Raw genomic sequence first — 23,016 nt, forward strand, 5'->3', positions numbered from 1 at the left:
CACAAATTTCTTGTTAACAAACTATAATTTTGGCAAGTCAGTTAGGACATCGACTTTATGCATGACACAAGTAATTTTTCCAACAATTGTTTCCAGACAGATTATTTAACTTATAATTCACTGTATCACAATTCCAGTGGGTCAGAAGTTTACATACACTAAGTTGACTGTGCCTTTAAACAGCTTGGAAAATTCCAGAAAATTATGTCATGGCTTTAGAAGCTTCTGATAGGCTAATTGACATCATTTGAGTCAATTGGAGGTGTACCTGTGGATGTATTTCAAGGCCTACCGTCACACTCAGTGCCTCTTTGCTTGACATCATGGGAAAATCTAAAGAAATCAGCCAAGACCTCAGAAAATAAATTGAAGACCTCCACAAGTGCGGTTCATCCTTGGGAGCAATTCCCAAATGCCTGAAGGTACCACGTTCATCTGTACAAACAATTGTACGCAAGTATATACACCATGGCTTCACGCGGCGTCATACCGCTCATGAAGGAGCCGCGTTCTGTTTCCTAGAGATGAACGTACTTTGGTGCGAAAGGTACAAATCAATCCCAGAACAACAGTAAATGACCTTGTGAAGATGCTGGAGGAAACGAGCACTAAAGTATATCCACAGTAAAACGAGTCCAATATCGACATAACCTGAAAGGCCTCTCAGCAAGGAAGAAGCCACTGCTCCAAAACCGCCATAAACAAGCCAGACTACGGTTTGCAACTGCACATGGGGACAAAGATTGTACTTTTTGGAGAAATATCCTCTGGTCTGATGAAACAAAAATAGAACTGTTTGGCCATAATGACCATTGATTTGTTTGGAGGAAACGGGGACGCTTGCAAGCCGAAGAACACCATCCCAACCGTGACGCACGGGGGTGGCAGCATCATGTTGTGGGGGTGCTTTGCTACAGGAGGGACTGGTGCACTTCACAAAATAGATGGCATCATGTGGATGGAAAATTATGTGTATATATTGAAGCAACATCTCAAGAAATCAGTCAGGAAGTTAAAGCTTGGTCGCAAATGGGTCTTCCAAATGGACAATGACCCCAAGCATACTTCCAAAATTGTGGCAAAATGGCTTAAGGACAACAAAGTCAAGGTATTGGAGTGGCCATCACTAAGCCCTGACCTCAATCCTATCGAAAATGTGTGGGCAGAACTGAAAAAGCGTGTGCGCGCAAGGAGGTCTACAAACCTGACTCAGTTACACCAGCTCTGTCAGGAGGAATGGGCCAAAATTCAGCCAACTTATTGTGGGAAGCTTGTGGAAGGCTAGCCGAAACATTTGACCCAAGTTAAACAATTTGAAGGCAATGCTACCAAATACTAATTGACTGTATGTACACTTCTGACCCACTGGGAATGTGATGAAAGATATAAAAGCTGAAATAAATCATTCTCTCTTCTATTATTCTGACATTTCACATTCTTAAAATAAAGTGGTGATCCTAAATGACCTAAAACAGGGAATTTTTTTACTAGGATTAAATGTCATGAATTGTGAAAAACTGAGTTTAAATGTATTTGGCTAAGGTGTATGTTAATTCCGCCTTCAACTGTAACAGAAGCTATGGGTTTATATGTTATAGCACATGATAAATACTGTGCAAAGAATAGTTATTGCAAAATACATGATCATGATTAATACAGTGCAATGTCACAATGTCCACAGGACTCTTCTTTTAATCGCAGGCTTCTTTAAACTGCTGAGTGCTTGTTAAGCATTTTAATGCTTCTATGAACAAAATAGTTCAGAGTGCTGTTTGTACTAGCTGTGGACATAGGGAAACTAGGACTAGTTCTGCAGTTCCTGCAGAAACTGACAGGTCCACACACATCAGCAAGATCAACAGACCATATGTGCAAAAGAAAAGAGGACAATATTCATAGTAGATTGTAGTCAGACCTTAACCCCATACCTTTAACACTTCTTTGGGATCTGGGGGCAGTATTGAGTAGCTTGGTTGAATTAGGTGCCCAGAGTAAACTGCCTGCTACTCAGGCCCAAAAGCTAGAATATGCATATAATTAATAGATTTGGATAGAAAACACTGAAGTTTCTAAAACTGTTTGAATGATATCTGTGAGTATAACAGAACTCATATGGCAGGCAAAAACCTGAGAAAAAATCCAACCAGGAAGTGGGAAATCTGAGGCTTATAGTTTTTCAAGTGATTTCCTATCCCATATACAGGGTCTGTGGGGTCATATTGCACTTCCTAAGGCTTCCACTAGATGTCAACAGTCTTTAGAATGTTGTTTCAGGCTTCTACTGTGAAGGGGGAGAGAATAAGAGCTGTTGGAATCAGGGGTCTGGCAGAATGCAATGAGCTAAGTCACGCGCACAGCCGTGAGAGCGAGCTGCATTCCCTTTCATTTCTAAAGACAAAGGAATTGTCCGGTTGAAATATTATTGAAGATTTATGATAAAAACATCCTAAAGATTGATTCTATACATCGTTTGACATGTTTCTAGGAACTGTAATGCAACTTTTTTTTACTTTTCATCTGGACTTAGTGCCTGCTCCTTGTGCATTTGGAATAGTGAATTGAACGCACAAACAAAAAGGAGGTATTTGGACATAAATATGGACTTTATCAAAACAAAACGAACATTTATTGTGGAACTGGGATTCCTGGGAGTGCATTCCGATGAAGATCATCAAAGGTAAGTGAATATTTATAATGCTATTTCTGACTTTTGTTGACTCCACAACATGGTGGGTATCTGTATGGCTTGTTTTGGTGGTTGAGCGCTGTACTCAGATTATCGCATGGTGTGCTTTTGCCGTAAAGCTTTTTTGAAATCTGACACAGCAGTTGCATTAAGGAGAAGTTTATCTTTAATTCTATGTAAAACACTTGTAACTTATATCAACGTTTATGATGAGTATTTCTGTAAATTGATGTGGCTCCCTGCAAAATCACTGGATGTTTTGGAGGCAAAACATTACTGAACATAACGCGCCAATGTAAACTGAGATTTTTGGATATAAATATGAACTCTATCGAACAAAACATACATGTATTGTGGAACATGAAGTCCTATGAGTGCCATCTGATGAAGATCATCAAAGGTTAGTGATTCATTTTATCTCTATTTCTGCTTTTTGTGACTCCTCTCTTTGGCTGGAAAATGGCTGTATTTTTTTTTGTGACTAGGCGCTAACCTAACATAATCGTATGGTGTGCTTTCACCGTGAAGACTTTTTGAAATCAGACACTGTGACTGGATTAACAAGAAGTGTATCTTTAAAATGGTGTATAATACTTGTATGTTTGAAGAATTTTAATTATGAGATTTCTGTTGTTTTGAATTTGGCGCCCTGCAATTTCACTGGCTGTTGTCGAGGTGGGACGCTAGCCACATATCCCAGAGAGGTGAAAGTGAAGAGTTTGGGGTTTTGTAGTAGCCTGGCTGACACGACTCGCATGGTACACAGCTAGGGAGCAATATTCACACAAAAGTTGCTTGAGCTTTGTTTGGTTCTCTCTTTTTTCCCAGGGGGTTTGACCTGTCCTTTGGATTTAAAAATCCAACAGTTGTGTTGGTAGGGGGCGGTGCTCGGGGCTGTGTGTGGCTGTCCATGTGGGTGTTTTAGTGAGAAAGACACATAGGAGAACCAATCTGTTAAAAATCCCCCTTCATTATCCACACTTTGTGCCTACAACATCAAGACTTCGAGTTTGGTGTCAGCCAGACTAGTTTGTAGGGTTGTTTTGGGCATTGTGGGTTGTTTTTGGTAGCTGTTTTGGGTAGTTGGCCATTGTGGGGTAGTTTTGGGTATTTTGGGGGTAGTCGTGTTGTTTTGGGTGGTAATTATGGGGTTGTTTTGGGCATTGTGGGTAGTTAAGGTTGTTTTTGGTAGGTTTGAGGTAGCTGTGTTGGGTAATTGTTCATTGTGGGGTAGTTTGGGGTATTTTGGGGGTAGTTGTGTTGTTTTAGGTAGCTAGTGTTGTTTTGGGTGGTTGTTTTGGCCATTGTGGATAGTTGTGGGTTGCTTTGCTTTGGATAATTAGATGATTGTCCCCTGAGAGTTTGAAATTGTATACAGTGAGCTATACCAATATCAGCATTCTGGCCGTACCCAATATTATTTTGCTCTATTTTCAACGGTACTGATACAAGATAATTTTCATAACATTAATGAATTCAGATGCCATTTAAACTGTTCATTTCCATCAGATGGAGACATAGAATGTGACATGCATTTTTATCTTACCATAATATTTATTTAGAAAGTAGTATAAGGACGAGGGTGTTCAAATATAGACCTGAACATCTTTTTATTCAGTATTCTATTGAAATGCAGCAAGACACACAGAGAACACTTAGAAGGTGTTTTGACATAAATTGTAATTTTTCTCAAGTCTGTCATTTCACTGTGTGGGCTACCTCTCTGAAGGTGTTAAAAAGGTTGAAGTATATTTTTTGATGCACACGTGAACTAAAACATGGGTTCCATTTAATCAATGGTAAGATGAGCAATATAGTCAAATATTGAAATGGGGGTTGATTACAACTTAAATCTCTGCAGGTTATTTATCTTGGTTGAAAGAGGTTTATGTGTGGTAGATGGATGAACATGTAGATTCTGATCAACGTTTTACCAGTGGAGGAAGTCCAGCACACAATCTATCCTACACAGCACAGGCATTGTATGTATTCAGGAAGTTATCACGTCACCAATAATTATGTACGAATTGATGACATTTTCAAAAATAAACATGTTAACCCTACCATGAAGTGTCAAATATTTATCTTACAGAAGGAAACAATGAGATAGAACAATCAGAAGTACAACATACAACAGATGAAATCAAATGACAACAGATGATGTTGTTGGCTCAGATTTGAAGGACACACACACCATTTAGACATAACTGGTAGGCCTTTAGCTGTCACCTAGTTCTAAGAAATGTGGCTGCATATTTTTTCATAACTGACATATCTCTTTAAAGTCATTTACATCATCATTTGAAGCTGTAAAATCACATGTAAAACAATATATTTTCTATGATAGGCTAGTGGGGCAAGGAATTACATTTCATGAGAGCAACATCACTTTTTTTAATAGGTATAATTTGTGTCCTATGCTATGACAACCATAACATTATGAACAGAATAGGTCCTCTGGGGGTTATGATAAGGTAAAGGTAATATCATAGATCTCTGGTAATATGTCATTTAGACATTCTTAATAAATAGGCATAATGGGGGTTTATTTTAGTAGTAATAATGACCACCTTTATCAATATTGTAAAAAAAAACTTTCAAGAAAGGCCCACTTGAGTGCAAATCTTTCAATAAGCCATGTTGACAAAAGGATTCAAATGATTTTGTGACTTTCTTGGTGCGCTCTCCTGGTGGTAGGAATCATTTATAAGAATTAAGGTATCACAACATATGACGTTTGCAAGCGTCTTGGCTTGTAAAAATTAAGACCTTATGTTCAATATTTTATTGCTGTTTTTTTTTAATTACATATCCTCCATAGAGCCACGCGCTGTACTGAAACTCCCTGTAGAAGTCTCCACTATCAAATTGGCCCAGAGTACCTCTAATCCCACAATTCAGCGCATGGCGCGTCATTGAAGAGAGACAATGATGGCGGCGGTTGGTGCACCAGAAGTGATTTCACAGCTGGAAAGCGCTGCCAAAGTTTTAATGGTGAGAAAAATAATCTATTTTTTTAAAGTTTTTTGGTATGTGTTTGGTTCTTGGTTTTATTGAGAGTTATGTGACGGCGAGCGATTTAGCGGGCACAGTTATTTATCGGAGAAGGATACTGATGCGTGGCGCAGTGCTGTCTCCATCCTGCAAAAATCTAGCATAGCCATCATCCCCAGAAGCCGCTAGCTATGTGTGACAGTGTCTGTTGTGACGATGTTTCCTAAAAACTTCACTAGTAGAACACTCATGTTTACAGGGAACCACACACTTGTTTAGCTAGTTAGTTTGATTCAATACTCAAGTTGTATTTCTTCCACACTAGACAGTTCGGTGAACATCCCCATTGCAGCCCGCGTCGTTAGACACGCTGTTGATTCACCATGTTCCACCTAACGTTAGCTAGCTAGCTACTGACTTTACCGTCTATTTGTCACCAACGTTATGCAACAGTCAAGGAGGGCACTGTCTCAATTCCCTGAATATATCACAAAGCACAGCTTTTAGTAAAGGAAAAGTCATATATTGGAAACAATTAGCTTAACCATCAGGAAGGGTTGGCTTGCTAGTACAGTAGTTGGCTAAAGGTTATCGATCACACACTTGATTAAGCACCATGCTTGGTGATTGAAGTACTCTGGGGAGCTCGTGCCAGTTACTTCGAATAACATTCTTCATCTTCGAGTTTATTCTATCCTTGCTATTGTTTTAGCCACATAATTATGTAACTGTGTTGAATAAGAGGTTAGCTAGTTAACAGATTCTGGTCCAATAGTTTCTAAATGTGTGTGACGCGTGTATGTTCAGGGGAAGGGGTGGGCATGGGAAGGAAGCCCCTGTCGTGTCTGTGGTCAGGAGAGATAAAATGGTCTTTCTCGCCTCATTCCTGGCCACCGTGACGTGAATCAGAGAGCTTATTTTACTGCAATTAGACCTGGATTGTGATTTTCCTGCCGAACCCGATTCTAGCCACACTCCTTGGCTTACCGCGTATGTATGTGTTTAGTTGTGTATATTTTGGGGGTCTTTTAAGGTGTGTGTGTGTGTGTGTGTGTGTGTGTGTGTGTGTGACTTAGTTGAGATATGGTGTAATTGACTGTACACAAATGGTGTGTGTGTGTTTAGGCACCGCCGTCCATGGTCAATACAGAACAGAGGCAGCACGCAGAACACGTATTCCTCTCCTTCCGGAAGTCCAAATCACCCTTCGCTGTCTGCAAGCACATATTAGGTAAGTGTCCCTCTAACAAAAAAGCTTCAAAACGCTCCTCAATAATGTTTGTTTGTGTGTGTTAGGCCTAAATCAAATCAAATGTTATTGGTCACATACACATGGTTAGTTAATGTGAGTGTAGCGAAATGCTTGTTCTTCTCGTTCCGACAGTGCAGTAATATCTAACAAGTAATCTAACAAATTCACAACAACTACCTAATACACACAAATGTAAAGGGATGGAATAAGAATATGTACATATATGGATGAGCGATGGCCGAGCGGCGTAGGCAAGATGCAATAGATGGTATAAAATACAGTATATACATATGAGATGAGTAATGTAAGATATGTAAACATTATTAAAGTGGCATTTTTTTAAGTGACTAGTGATCCATTTATTAAAGTGGCTTATGATTTTATCTGTATGTAGGAAGCAGCCTCTCTGTGTTAGTGATGGCTTTTTAACAGTCTGAAGGCCTTGAGATAGAAGCTGTTTTTCAGTCTCTCAGAGGTTGTTGTCCTAAGATCTTTTTGGCCTTCCTGTGACATCGGGTGCTGTAGGTCTCCTGGAGGGCAGGTAGTTTTGCCCCTGGTGATGCGTTGTGCAGACCGCACCACCCTCTGGAGAACCTTGCGGTTGAGGGCGGTGCAGTTGCCGTACCAGGCGGTGATACAGCCCGACAGGATGCTCTCAATTAGAGGTTGACCGATTAATCGGAATGGCCGGTTAATTAGGGCAGATTTCAAGTTTTCATAACAATCGGTAATCAGCATTTTTGGACACCGATTATGGCTGATTACATTGCACTCCACGAGGAGACTGCATGGCAGGCTGACTACCTGTTATGCGAGTGCAGCAAGGAGCCAAGGTAAGGTGCTAGCTAGCATTAAACTTGTCTTATAAAAACAATCAATCTTAACATAATCACTAGTTAACTACACATGGTTGATGATATTACTAGTTTATCTAGCTTGTCCTGCGTTGCATATAATCGATGCGGTGCCTGTTAATTTATCATTGAATCACAGCCTACTTCGCCAAACGGGTTATTTAACAAGCGCATTCGCGATAACAGCACTGTCGTTGCACCAATGTGTACCTAACCATAAACAACACCTTTCTTAAAATTAATACACAAGTATATATTTTTAAACCAGCATATTTAGTTAATATTGCCTGCTAACATGAATTTCTTTTAACTAGGGAAATTGTGTCACTTCTCTTGCGTTCTGTGCAACAGAGTCAGGGTATATGCAGCAGTTTGGGCCGCCTGGCTCGTTGCGAACTGTGTGAAGACTATTTCTTCCTAACAAAGACAGCCAACTTCGCCAAACGGGAGATGATTTAATAAAAGCGCATTTGCGAAAAAAGCACAATCGTTGCACGATTGTACCTAACCATAAAAATCAATGCGTTTCTTAAAATCAATACGCAGAAGTATACTTTTTTTTAAACCTGCATATTTTGTTAAAAGAAATTAATTTTAGCAGGCAATATTAAACTAGGGAAATTGTGTCACTTCTCTTGCGTTCATTGCATGCAGAGTCAGGGTATATGCAACAGTTTGGGCCGCCTGGCTCAACTAATTTGCCCGAATTTTACATAATTATGACATAACATTGAAGGTTGTACAATGTAACAGGAATATTTTGACTTAGGGATGCCACCCGTTAGAAAAAATATGGAACGGTTCTGTATTTCACTGAAAGAATAAACATTTTGTTTTCTAAATGATAGTTTCCGGATTTGACCATATTAATGACCTAAGGCTCGTATTTCTGTGTTAATAATAATAATAAGTCTATGATTTGATAGAGCACTCTGACTGAGCGGTGGTAGGCAGCAGCAGTCTCGTAAGCATTCATTCAAACAGCACTTTACTGCGTTTGCCAGCAGCTCTTCTGCTGTTTGACTTCAAGCCTGTCAACTCCCGAGATTAGGCTGGCAATACTAAAGTACCTATTAGAACATCCAATAGTCAAAGGTATATGAAATACAAATGGTGCAGTTATTATAGGACTATTTCTCTCTATAACCTAAAACTTCTTACCTGGGAATATTGAAGACTCACGTTAAAAGGAACCACCAGCTTTCATATGTTCTGAGCAAGGAACTTAAACGTTAGCTTTTTTACATGGCACGTATTGCACTTTTACTCTCTTCTCCAACACTTTGTTTTTGCATTATTTAAACCAAGTTGAACATGTTTCATTATTTATTTGAGACTAAAATGATTTTATTGATGAATTATATTAAGTTAAAATAAGTGTTCATTGTTCATTCAGTATTGTTGTAATTGTCATTAATGACAATATAAATAAAATCGACCAATTAATCGGTATCAGCTTTTTTGGGTCCTCCAATAATCGGTATCGGCGTTGAAAAGTAATAATTGGTCGACCTCTACTCTCAATTGTGCATCTGTAAACGTTTGTGAGGGTGATATATGATACTGTGTGTGTGCAGGTGTGCCCATAACAGTTTTTCCTTTAGCCAGCGTTTGGCCGATTTTAAAATAACTGAGAGAGAAGCCAATTGAATTCAAATTGGCGCCGACCAATTGTCTGGGAGAAGAAAAAAATCCCATTGCGAAATAATGCTTTTTAGCCTATTAATTGATGGAAATACACTATATATACTCAAAAGTATGTGGATTCAGCTATTTCAGCCACACCCATTGCTGACAGGTGTATAAAATCGAGCACACAGCCATGCAATTTCCATAGACAAACATTGGCAGTAGAATGGCCTTACTGAAGAGCCCGGTGACTTTCAATGTGGCCTTGTCATAGGATGCCACCTTTCCAACAAGTCAGTTCGTAAAATGTATGCCCTGTAAGTGCTGTTATTGTGAGGTGGAGATATCTAGGAGTAACAACGTCTCAGCCGCAAAGTGGTAGGCCACACAAGCTCACAAAACGGGACGCCAAGTGCTGAAGAGCGTAGCGAGTAAAAATTGCCTGTCCTCGTAACACTCACTACCGAGTTTCAAACTGTCTCTGGAAGCATTGTTAGCACAATAACTGTTCGTCGGGAGCTTCCTGAAATGGGTTTCCGTAATCGGACAGACGCACACAAGCGTCAGATCGCCATGTGCAATGCCGAGCGTCGACTGGACTGGAGTGGTGTAAAGCTCTCCGCCAATGGACTCTGGAGCAGGGGAAATGCGTTCTCTGGAGTGATGAATCATGTTTCCCCATCTGGCAAGTCCGACAGACAAATCTGAGTGTGGTGGATGCCAGGAGAACGCTACCTGCCCCAAAGCATAGTGCCAACTGTAAAGTTTGGTGGAGGAGGAATAATGTTCTGGGTTTGGGCTAGGCCCCTTAGTTCCAGTGAAGGGAAATCTTAACGCTACTCTGTGATTAATGTGCATCTGTCACCCTCCACAGAGACCAGTAAGGTGGACTATGTGCTGTTCCAGGCAGCCACGGCCGTCATGGAGGCAGTGGTACGGGAGTGGATCCTGCTGGAGAAGGCCAGCATCGAGTCACTCCGGACATTCCTCCTCACCTACGTTTTACAGAGACCCAAGTAGGCGTGTGTGTAGCGGCAGCATGAATTAGATTCTCAAGGATCTATCAATCTCACTTCATGCAGGCCTGTAATGCAGTTTAAAAATATGTCTCTCCTCCCCCCCCCCCCCCCCCCCCCCCCCCAGTCTACAGAAGTATGTCCGGGAGCAGATCCTGCTGGCTGTAGCGGTCATAGTGAAGAGAGGCTCTCTGGACAAATCCATTAACTGTAAAGGTATCTTCCACGAAGTCAGCCAGCTCATCAGCAGCGGCAACCCCACAGTGGTAAGAAACACCGGTCTAATTCTTACATTTATCACAGACACGAGACACGTGTATAAGGCAGTGTTTACACAGGCAGCCCAATTCTCATATTTTTCTCACTAAATGTTATTTTAATCACTCCTATCTTTTCATGTAATATATTTTTCAGAGCTGATCTTATTGGTCAAAAGATTTGTGCTTCCTAGGTAAACGCAGCCTACTTGACTCCGAAGCCCAATTCTGATCTTTTTTCAGATCAACAAGTCAAAAAGATCTGATGTGAAAAGATCCGATGTGATTGGGCAAAAGATCAATTAATGGAAACAACATCAGAATGTCATAATTATCAAAGACGTGAAAGGAGTACACTCGTTAGTGATATGGGAAAAGAGCTCCACAAGTCCACTCCCTCAAATCCCATAGTGATAGATGTTCACTCTGCTTCTGGCTTTAAAACCAGTTAAATGTAACTAAATGTAATTGAAAATGTATGTAATCTACATTATCCCCAAAAGTAATTATTTATCACGAGAGGGCCATAAACAATAACTAGTAATGCTGCATACTCAAAAAAAAGGTTAAAATCTCACCTTTCTGGTAAAAATAGCTATACATTGCTGAGGAGTAGTCACTTTTGAGGACACAAGCTCAAGTACACAGTACAAATATTTTATGATGTACAGTGCCTTCGGAAAGTATTTACACCTTGACTTTTTCCACATTTTGCTACATTACAGCCTTATTCTACAGTTGATTCCGTAGTTTTTTTTTGCTCCTCAATCTACACACAATGCCCCATAATGACAAAGCAAAAACAGGTTTTTAGATTTATTTATTAAAAATAAAACAACTGAAATAATACATTTACATAAGTATTCAGACTCTTTACTCAGTACTATGTTGAAGCACCTTTGGCAGCGATTACAGCAATGAGTCTTCTTGGGTATGACGCTGCAAGCTTGGCACACCTGTATTTGGGGAGTTTCTTTCATTCTTCTCTACAGATCCTCTCAAGCCGTCAGGTTGGATGGGGAGCGTTGCTGCACAGCTATTTTCAGGTCTCTCCAGGGATATTCGATCAGGTTCAAGTCCGGGCTCTGGCTGGGCCACTCAAGGACATTCAGAGACTTGTTCTGAAGTCACTCCTGCATTGTCTTTGCTTGGCTGTGTGCTTAGGGTCATTGTCTTGTTGGAAGGTGAACTTTCACCCCAGTCGGAGATCCTGAGCGCTCTGGGGCAGGTTTTCATCAATGTTCTTTCTATACTTTGCTCTGTTCTTCTTTCCCTCGGTCCTGACTGGTCTCCCAGTCCCTGCCGCTGAAAAACTTCCCCATAGCATGATGCTGCCACCACCATGCTTCACCATAGGGATGGTGCCAGGTTTCCTCCAGACGTGACGCTTGGTATTCAGGCAAAATACTTCAGTCTTGGTTTCATCAGACCAGAGAATCTTGTTTCTCATGGTCTGAGAGTCTTTAGGTGGCTTTTGGCAAACTCCAAACGGCCTGTCATGTTCCTTTTACTGAGGAGTGGCTTCCTCCTGGCCGCACTACCATAAAAGCCTGATTGGTGGAGTGCTGCAGAGATGGTTGTCCTTCTGGAAGGTTCTCCTATCTCCACAGAGGAATTCTGGAGCTCTGTCAGATTGACCATCAGTTTATTGTTCACCTCCCTGACCATGACCCTTCTCCCACAATTGCTTGGCAAGGTGGGCAGCTCTAGGAAGAGTCTTGGTGTTTCCAAACTTCTTCTATTTAAGAATGATGGAGGCCACTGTGTTCTTGGGGACCTTCAATGCTGCAGATGTTTTTTGGTACTTTTCCACAGATCTGTGCCTCGGCACAATCCTGTCTCAGGTCTCTACAGACAATTCCTTCAACCTCATGGCTTGGTTTTTGCTCTGACAGGCACTGTCAACTGTGGGACCTTATATAGACAGGTATGTGCATTTTCAAATCATGTCCAATCAATTGAATTGACCACAGGTGGACTCCAAGTTGTAGAAACATCTCAAGGATGATCAATGGAAACAGGATGCACCTGAGCTCCGTTTCGAATCTCATAGCAAAGGCTCTGAATACTTAAGTAAATAAGGTATTTGTTTTTTTATTTTGAATGTCTTAACCTTTTTTCACTTTGTCATTATGGGTTGTTGTGTGTAGATTGAGGATTTTATTTGATCCATTTTAGAATTAGGCTGTTACTTAACAAAATGTGGGAAAGTCAAGGGGTCTGAGTACTTTCCGAACTGTATTTACTATTCAACACAGCTGTATGAATAAGGCTTGAAATTAATCATATGCTTTCTAAAAAATACTATAATCAAATTATAAAACAACTAACTATAAGATTTCACCATCCTTATAACTGTAAAATACATATTTGTATGTTTAGTGTTAAAAAATGTGCATATTTTCTTAAGGTCTTTCTTGATCAAAATGTCTGCCTCCATTTCTGTGAATGTCTCACAGACCTCTAGCGTGTCTTCCTGAACTTGTTAGGAACTCGCCTTTCATCTTATATTAATCTTGTCCATCTATGACTGTTTTTGTTTAAAATCTATGAATGATTTATAGCTAGTAATCTAAAATATCTCTGAATGTGCCACAGCGATGAAACCACTCCGTTCTGCTGCATTATGATGTAAGGATTCCAGGCATATGTTGTTAGGGGCTGTTACGTAGGGTTCAGCCAGGAGTTGGACAGTCAGAAGAGCGAATGAAATGGTTGGAGGGACATCCCAGCTTAAAGTGATGTCAGATTTCACATTCTGCTTCACACAGGTTGATTTATAAGCTAAAATGTTGGTCGGAGCCGATACCAGAACCACGCAGGTCCCCAAAACAGGAGTTAAATGCCCATGCGGTACCCACTGTTCCTTTGAGATTTCTGGTCTCACGAACTTGATATTAGCTCTCCCAGTAGTATAACTGTCTCCACTAGATGGCAGTCATTCTTCAGGAGGCCAGGGAGGGCTTCATGGCTTGGGTCTATTTAGATCTGTCCTCTTTAGTAAGCCGGCTGCTGTCCTCTGTCAGCTACCCTCAATGTGACATATGACATCAGACTGTGTGTGTGTGACCTCAGACCTGTGTGTGTGCCCCTGTAGCAGACATTGGCCTGCTCCATCCTGACGGCCCTCATCAGTGAGTTCTCCAGCTCCAGTAAGACCAGTAATATCGGCCTCAACATGGAGTTCCACGGCAGCTGCAAACGCATCTTTCAGGTCAGACTTCCGTTCCTCTTGCTCCTTTTTCCTCCTTTCTCCTCTGTCCCTCTCTAACTGAATGCTATGCTCTCTCTGGCTTGGTAGTAGTTTGTGTTGACACCTTTTGTGCGTGTGTTTTTGTTCTGATGTGTGTTCACGTTCAGGAGGACAACCTGCGTCAGATCTTCGTATTGACCATGGAGGTGCTGCAGGAGTTCAGTCGCAGAGAGAACCTCAACGCTCAGATGTCCTCTGTGTTCCAGAGATACCTGGCCCTGGCCAATCAGGTCCTTAGCTGGAACTTCCTGCCGCCCAATCATATCCTTTCTTGCGTCCGTAGTGTTTCCCCATTGGTGGGTTAGGACCCACTGGTGGGTAGCAGTTTATTCCCTTAGGGTCATGGAAGAATTGTATTAAATATTGTTTTTGAAAATACAGTGCATTCAGAAAGTATTCAGACCCCTTGACTATTTCCAAATTTTCTTATGTTACAGCCTTATTCTAAAATGGATTCAATAGTTTTTTTCCCACATCAATCTACACACAATACCCCATACTGACAAAGCAAAAACAGATTGTTTGAAATTTTTACAAATGTATATAAAAAATGAAATCACATTTACTTAAGTATTTAGACCCTTTACTCAGTACTTTGTTGAAGCACCTTTGGCAGCGATTACAGCCTCAAGTCTTCTTGGGTATGACGCTACAAGCTTGGCACACCTGTATTTGGAGAGTTTCTCCCATTCATCTCTGCAGATCCTCTCAAGCTCTGTCAGGTTGAACAGATATTTTTAGGTCTGCAGGGATGTTCGATCAGGTTCAAGTTCGGGCTCTGGCTGGGCCACTCAAGGACATTCAGAGACTTGTTCCGAAGTCACTCCTGCATTGTCTTGGCTGTGTGCTTAGGGTCATTGTCCTGTTGGAAGGTGAACTTTCACCCCAGTCGGAGATCCTGAGCGCTCTGGGGCAGGTTTTCATCAAGGTTCTTTCTGTACTTTGCTCTGTTCTTCTTTCCCTCGATCCTGACTAGTCTCTCAGTCCCTGCCTCTGAAAAACATCACCACAGCATGATGCTGCCACCACCATGCTTCACCATAGGGATGGTGCCAGGTTTCCTCCAGATGTGACACTTGGCATTCAGGCCAAAGAGTTTAATCTTGGTTTCATCAGACTAGAGAATCATGTTTCTCATGGTCTGAGTCCATTAGGTGCCTTTTGGCAAACTCCAAGCAGGCTGTCATGTTCCTTTACTGAGTAGTTGCTTCTGTCTGGCCACTCTACCATAAATGCCTGATTGGTGGAGTGCTGCAGAGATGGTTGTCCTTCTGGAAGGTTCTCCCTTCTCCACAGTAGAACTCTGGAGCTCTGTCAGAGTGAACATAATTGCTCAGTTTGGCTGGGGTGGCCAGCTCTAGGAAGAGTCTTGGAGTTTCCAAACTTCCATTTAAGAATGATGGAGGCCACTATGTTCTTGGGAACCTTCAATGCTGCAGAAATGTTTTGCTACCCTTCCCCAGATCTGTGCCTTGACACAATCCTATCTCTGAGCACTATGGCCAATTCCTTGAACCTCATGGTGTTCCTTATATAGACTGGTGTGTGCCTTGTCTAAACCTGTTTTCGCTTTATGGGGTATTGTGTGTAGATTGAGGGAATGTTTTTTTTATTTTTTTTTAATCCATTTTATAATAAGGCTTTAACGTAACAAAATATAGAATAAGTCAAGGGGTCTGAATTCTTTCCGAATGCACTGTAATTTTAGGGATGGTAAAACGTTTTCCGTGTAGACTTAAATGACTAAAAGCAGATATAAAGTATTTAGAAAAGATAATGGAGCCCCATGGCAAAATGTGTAGAATTGCAGAAACTAGCTTCAAAACTGTAAAATATTGTCTCTGCGGCCGAAAGGGGGGCCTTTAAAACCGCGCCATTGGCCACCCTAACTTTGCCACCACTGCTGAAAAATCCTAGAGGAAACACTAGACTGGTTTGATCAGAAACATTGGTCTTGTATTTTAGGTGAGTCATAGGAAAATGTGATTGTCTTGGGTACAGTGTAAAAGGTTTGGGGTGTGGCATATGGTCGTACCACTTATGTTTTCATTTGTTGCTTTCATTGGGCTGTGTTTGTGTGTTCTAAGACTGTGTGTGTGAGTGGGTGCGTGCACGTGTGTGTCATTGGCCTGTTGAGCTCATTGGAGCGTTAATCCTACTCAGACTTGCAGCCTCTCTCTCCCGCCTCTGTGTTTAAAGGGATCTGAGGTGGCGTCGCTGCAAACCAGGGTTATGTATCACTTTCAAAGAGGCCCTGTGTGTCTGTGCCCATACCAGATAGCAGCCTGATAACCAGGCCTCTTTAATGGGGGACAGGCGAGGGGGTGGATTGCCGCCAGCCTCTTTAAACCCCACAGCTTGTTGAGTGTCTGTCTGGAATGCCAGACATGGTCCTGTGTGTGTCTGTGTTTGTTTGTGTGTGTCAGGGTTTCTGTTAGGAAAATATGTCTCCGTACAACGTGACCGGGAAGATTTTAATTTACCAGACATTTGAGAAATTTACCAGACATCTATCTATCTATATATATTATTTTTTTAACTGGGCAAGTCAGTAAAGAACAAATTCTATTCTACGATGACGGCCAATTGTGCGCCGACCTATGGGACTCCCAATGCCGGATGTGATACAGCCTGGATTCGAACCAGGGACTGTAGTGATGCCTCTTGCAATGAGATGCAGTGCCTTAGACCGCTGTGCCACTCGGGAGCCCATATGCATTCATATCCGTGAGTAGAGAGTGAGAAAGAAACCTCCGACCTGGCGCAGCTAGCGATAAACGAGGGATATTGGCCAAATGAGCTAAATGTATGTGTCCTAAAAACATCCAAATACAAATTACATAAACACTATTCCTTGTGTTTTGATATGTAGCATTTGCTCAAGGGCACATTGACAGATTTTTCACCTAGTCGTTTCAGGGATTCAAACCAACAACCTTTCAGTTACTGGCCCACCGCTAGGCTACCTGCCAGCCAGTAGCATATGCAAAACTTTATAACCAATAGTTTTTTACTTTCCTAAAACAATAATTGTCCACCTCACATTGTTCCTTACCTCAAGTTCAATTGTCAGTAGCTAAAGCTTAATAATAGCTACACCACACCAAACCTTTACAAAGGTTTCTAAACTTTGTTAGGGTAATATCAAAAGTAAGTCAAGCCTGTGTTTATAGGGAAAATACGAGCAGGCTATTAAACTGAACAAAAATATAAACGTAAAGTGTTGGTCCCATGTATCATGAGCTGAAATGGAAGATCCCAGAAATTATCCATATGCACAAAAAGCTTATTTCTCTCGCATTTTGTTCACTACTTTGTGTACAACCCCGTTGGTGAGCATTTTATCATTTTCCAAGATAATTCATCCACCTGACAGGTGTGGCATATCAAGAAGCTGATTAAATGGCATGATCACTACACAGGTGCACCTTGTGCTGGGGACAATAGAAGGCTACGCTAAAATGTGCCGTTTTGTCAGACAACACAATGCCACAGAGGTGTCAAGTTTTGAGGGAGTGTGGAATTGTCATGCTGACTGCAGGTATGTCCACCAGAGCTGTTGCCAGAGAATTGAATGTCATTTCTCTACAATAAGCCACCTAATGTCATTTTAGAGAATTTGGCAGTACGTCCAACCAGCCTCACAACCGCAGACCATGTGTAACTACGCCAGCCCAGGACCTCCACATCTGGCTTTTTCATCTGTGGGATCGTCTGAGACCAGCCACCTGGACAGCTAATGAAACTGGGTTTGCACAACCAAAGAATTTCTGGACAAACAGTCAGAAGCCGTCTCAGGGAAGCACATCTGCGTACTCGTCGTCCTCACCAGGGTCTTGACCTGACTGCAGTTCGGCGTCGTAACCAACTTCAGTGGGCAAATGCTCACCTTTGATGGCCACTGGCACGCTGTAAAAGTGTCCTCTTGGCAGATGAGTCTTGGTTTCAACGGTACCTGGCAGATGGCGTTGTGTGGGCGAGCAGTTTTCCTATGTCAAGATTGTGAACAGAGTGCCCCGTGGTGGTGGGGTTATGGTATGTGCAGGCATAAGCTACGGACAACGAACACAATTGCATTTTTCAATGGCAATTTGAATGCACAGAGATAACGTGACGAGATCCTGAGACCCATTGTCGTGCCATTCATCCGCTGTTCATGTTGCAAGTATCTGTACACAATTCCTGGAAGCTGAAAATGTCCCAGTTCTTCCATGGCCTGCATACTCACCAGTCATGTCACCCATTGAGCATGTTTGGGATGCTATGGATCGATGTGTTCGACAGCGTATTCCATTCCCGCCACTATCCAGCAACTTCGCTCAGCCATTGAAGAGGAGTGGGATGAATTTCCACAGACCACAATCTCCTGTGAAGGCAAATGGTGGTCATACCTTTTTTTTTAAGGTATCTTTGACTAACAGATGCATATCTGTATTCCCGGTCATGTGAAATCCATAGATTAGGGCCTAATGAATTCATTTCAATTGACTGATTTCCTTATATGAACATTAACTCAGTAAAATCTTTGAAATTGTTATATGTTGCATTTTCTTTTTCTTCAGTGTATATTGTGGCAAACACAACGTTACAGTTGAAACTTAATTTGGCCAAAGAAAATGGCTCAACAGAATGAAACAAAACACTGGCGAACGGGTTTAAACCTTCACAAAAGTTTTGAATCGGCTATTAGCCTATTATACTGCAGGCAACGGCGCTCCTACTGACTCCAACAGTTGAACTTGAGGTGAGGAAGAATTTTTTTTAGGCCTACCAGAGTTACTCCTATAATCTAACAATATGATGCTTATCTTTAGAAAAATATTGGGATAGAAAATGAAATTAATTAGCTTCTTCCTGTACGTCTATATCTGTGTTGCAGACGCAGTAGCCTATCTGACAAGGGTAAAGAAATGTCTGTGTTGTAGCATGCCACCGGCATATCTCTTTCTCTGGGGCTAGGCCTAAGCTTCTCTTCCTTTTTATATATTTAAAATCGTACAATGCACGCCTATGCATGCAATGCCGATGCATTTAGTGCTCAAATCTCTGACAACTGAACTGTGATGTGGACAATTATTGTTTTAAGAAAGTAAAACCTATACAACAGTAGGCTATGACGTTTTACACAGGTAGCTGTGTAAAAAAAAAAAGGTTGCTGGTTCGAATCCCTGAGTTGACTAGGTGAAAAATCTCTGTTCCCTTGATCAAGGCACTTAACCCTAATTGCTCCTGTAAGTCTCTTTGCCTAAGATTGTCTGCTAAAGGAAACTCAAGGAATTGTGTTTTTGTAATTGTGGCTCATTTGGCCAGCATCCCTTGTTTATTGATGGCTCTGGGTGCGTGGGTGGACATGCAATGCATATGGATGACCGATACATTTCTCAAATGTCCGATAAATTAAAATCTTCCCGGTCACTTTTCCGGCGCCACATTTTCCTAACGGAAACCTTGGTGTGTGCTGTCTGGATGCTTGTTTGAATGGAGAACAGATTTATGGAGACTTCTGGGAAGGTAAAGCGGTGTGGCCTTCTGTCCATGTGTATCAGACATGTCTCTCTGTCTGAATTTGAGTGTGTGTGTCCGTGACCGTGTGTGTATCAAGGGGCCACTCCTTAATTGCATGCCTGGCAGCTGTAGCCTGTTAGGCCCCCCCCCCCCCGTCTACTTTTTAAAGACTCTTTTTAAAACACCACAGCGGCTCCATCCTTCACAAACCAACCGTGTGGCATGTGTGTCATCTGTCTTCGCCACACTCCCCCCTCTGGGCCCAGCATGTGGCCCCTGCGTTAGTAAGACAGCGTGTCTCTCCACGCTGATGTTAACCCCAGAGTCGGGATGGAGACGTGTCAAGCTCAAGGCTGGTCAGGTGCTCTGAATGGCTACTGTGGATGACACAACCCCTATGTCCTGCTCCTTGCCTTGACCCACTGGGGACCTTGACATAAACACACACCAAACAGGGAGTAAGGCTGTCTTGGGGACGGCTGTCCCAACTCATGCACAGGTGAGGGGGAATCGGGAAATATTTGGGGAGACCACTTCTACCGTATGCTACTCCAAATATTGCGATATCCGATATAATCATTTTGGGACGTTTGTGTGCTTATTTCCAATATTATAGTCACATTCTCATAAATTGTGTAGTGAAAAAAATAGAGCTTAGTTTATGGCTGACTCTGTAAAACAACACATTTCACTGCACCTATCCGGTGTATGTGACAATAAAACATCTTTGTTTTTCACATTTCTATTCATTTAGAGAGCAGGGGTTCTCAAAGTGGGATCCACGGACCGGCTAGGGATCCGCAGAGGTACTGCAAGCAGTCCGTGGCCAGTTTTCTTTAAATGTAACACACACACAGTACCAGTCAAAAGTTTGGACACACCTACTCATTCAAAGATTTCTTTATTTTTACTATTTTTTACATTGTGGAATAATAGTGAAGACATCAAAACTACAAGCTGGGTGCACACATTGCATTGGAGTAAAAACAATCAATGTTTTGTGTGATAATGTAGGCTAATCTTTATAGTTGCTGCCATGTCGTAGCCACTAGCCAGGGTTACTGAAAGGAATGCAACTCCTTGAGTTTTGCATTGGGGCAAAAAACTTTCTGCGTTTTAACCACCTTAAGATCATGCAAGTAACACACGAGTAGGCTACCTAGCTGTGTATCCGGACCGGGAATCAGTCTGACAATGGGCAACTTTGTTTTGCATCGCCCGGCACCCGATTTATTCCTCATGCTGCCATATCGTAGCGATAGTTGATGAAAAAAGAACTAGCCAATGTTTGTAATGATGAGAAAGTAATTGCTTTGTTGACTGCCTGTATCTGTTGCTTGTGTTTTGCTTGCCTAAATATACTCTTACAACAGTTTGTATGAACATGTCGATCATGTCTTTTGTGTAGTGTACAACATGAAAAAATAACATGAAGTCGCGCTTGAGGCATGAATGCATAGTTCGAACATGTCGATCGTGTCTTTAGTGTACAACATTAAGTTTCCCCCTCCCATGTCAATGAAGAGGCAGCGACGCGGTGGGAACACGGAGTATAAACTACGGAGGGGGCAACAGCTACACTTTATTTTTTATTCCTGTACATGCGCAGAAATATCTATCAATAGCTGCGGAAATTCGGGTTCCAGAAAATCCGGACCGCAGCCACATGGAATACTTATTTTTATTTGTTTGACATAAATGCACTAATTTAATCTATAAAACTGCGACGTTTTCTCTGCCTTGTGGAAATATTTGTAGAATTGTAGGATATTAGCTTTAAAACTGCAACATCAAAACGCATTCAATATGTGGAATTAAAATGTTCCTTCCCAGGTCCTCTAGACTTGGTTCGTACCGTCATGCACTGCCGAAGTCCTAGTAAATTCCTTGTATGCTATTTTGATCTCCCTCCCGATTTATGAGAGGGTACCTGATGAATTTGCTATCACAAAAAGGTGTCCCCGTCCCGAAAACGTTTGAGAACTCTTGATTTAGGCTTTATTTTCAACATATTGATATAGTCTTAAATTATAAAACTGCCCATTTTTGATTTGTAAAGTCAAATAGAGTATATTCTTGCACCTCACAATAAATCATCTTGCTCTTCACGATGTATATCGTCAATGTCAAATATCACGATATTCGATTTAGTCATTTATCGGGCCAACCCTATTGGGGAGAGCAGTAGGGCAGAAGAGGGTGGGGGTGATGGGCGTTCCTCCAGTGTTATTTCACATGGCAAGGCTGCAAGCAAGACTTAGTGGAGGATGTATCACTTAAACCCTATCACTCCTTAACATAGCTTTGCACTCTTAACACGTCCACTGTCGATGTACAGTATCTAAATACAATGGCCTCAAGTCATCTGGACAGAAAATACCTAGATGAGTTCAATATAGGCTTTCACTATAAGTAAACGCACTTCTATATAGACTTCAAGTACTACTCAACACAGTGTGTTTACACCAATAGTGTTAAGATACTTAAACAGTCATCTAATTTCTACAGATGGCACAGTTGTCATATGAGTTGCAACGCTGTTGACAGATAACTGTAAATTGAGACAGTTGATGGACAACTGTAAATGTTTGATACTAAAACAACGCTCTAAAAGTGTTGCTGGATGTTTGACCTGTCATCCAGACCCGTTTTAGTGCAGCAGGGTTTAGAGCCCAGCAGGAGGTCTCTGTCTCTACGTCTCCCCTTCCTTTGTCTCTGTAGGCGAGGTAACAGTACTGTTGCTTATTCTGGAGGGTGCTGGAAGGTTGGACAGTGATGATTAGAGACGGGTGATATGTGGAAAAAGTCACCTGACTGAGCACATCCATCCATCCATCCATCCACAAGCATGTACATTCATGCTCATACAGACACATGACCTTCTTTACTTTACACTACGTAAAGTGAAGAGTATCCATTATTCTATCTAAGATCCATTCCAAATTGCTTGAGTATATACCCCAAAATCACATTTTTATTTGATTGATACATACATGGTTGTCAGTAAGGTAAATCTCTCACACATATGAACACTGGTGGTTGGGCTCTAGTTAATACCCCTGTTTCCAACACTCTTCCCAAGAGGCTTCTCACACGTTCTCTCTCGGTGTGTTCACTTAGCATTCTGGTGGACCAGGGCTGTTTAAATGGCCAAAAAGGCAAGGCTGCTGTGGGGTGAGGGGCACAGAAACGCACCTGTCTCGGTAGCACGATTGTGTAGGGTGTGTTTGGGAGTGACTGTTGGTCCTGCCCAGTGGAATGCTTGGTCGTGCCAGTGACTGGCTTTCCTGTGGGAGTTTCCTCACTGGGCCTCAGCACAGACGGGGAGAGAAAAAGACAGAGTGAAGGAAAGAGAGAGACAGCCTTGAGTGTGAGAGAGAGGGTCGGGGAGGGAGAGCGTGGCAGACTTGATGAACGAGAACTAGTGAGTTAGTAACCACAAGTTTCCACTGCACTCAGACCTCAGAGAGGAGAAAGAGAGGGTGAGGGACCAGATTCTATTGTGACTGACAGAGAGGGCTCCAGTGACAGAGACTCCGTGTGAGAGAGTCAGCGTTCCTTATGTTGTTG

The 23,016-nt window shown here is 41.9% G+C and overlaps 1 protein-coding gene across 2 annotated transcripts in view; it reads left to right on the forward strand.

Annotated features, from left to right (window-relative positions):
• The first annotated feature begins 5,573 nt into the window (after positions 1-5,573).
• The window catches only part of LOC106582068 (exportin-4), a 43,594-nt gene continuing 26,151 nt past the window's right edge, over positions 5,574-23,016 (forward strand). For both annotated transcript variants that reach the window (XM_082967099.1, XM_082967100.1), the window contains exons 1-6: positions 5,574-5,680; positions 6,806-6,911; positions 10,290-10,431; positions 10,559-10,697; positions 13,786-13,902; positions 14,049-14,201. In XM_082967099.1, coding sequence (XP_082823225.1) covers positions 5,615-5,680; positions 6,806-6,911; positions 10,290-10,431; positions 10,559-10,697; positions 13,786-13,902; positions 14,049-14,201 — 723 coding nt within the window. In that variant the 5' untranslated portion in view covers positions 5,574-5,614. The remainder of the gene's footprint in view (positions 5,681-6,805; positions 6,912-10,289; positions 10,432-10,558; positions 10,698-13,785; positions 13,903-14,048; positions 14,202-23,016) is intronic.

Source organism: Salmo salar, chromosome 21, assembly GCF_965601325.2.
Source record: "Salmo salar chromosome 21, fSalSal1, whole genome shotgun sequence".
In the NCBI taxonomy this organism is placed as follows: Eukaryota; Metazoa; Chordata; class Actinopteri; order Salmoniformes; family Salmonidae; genus Salmo; species Salmo salar.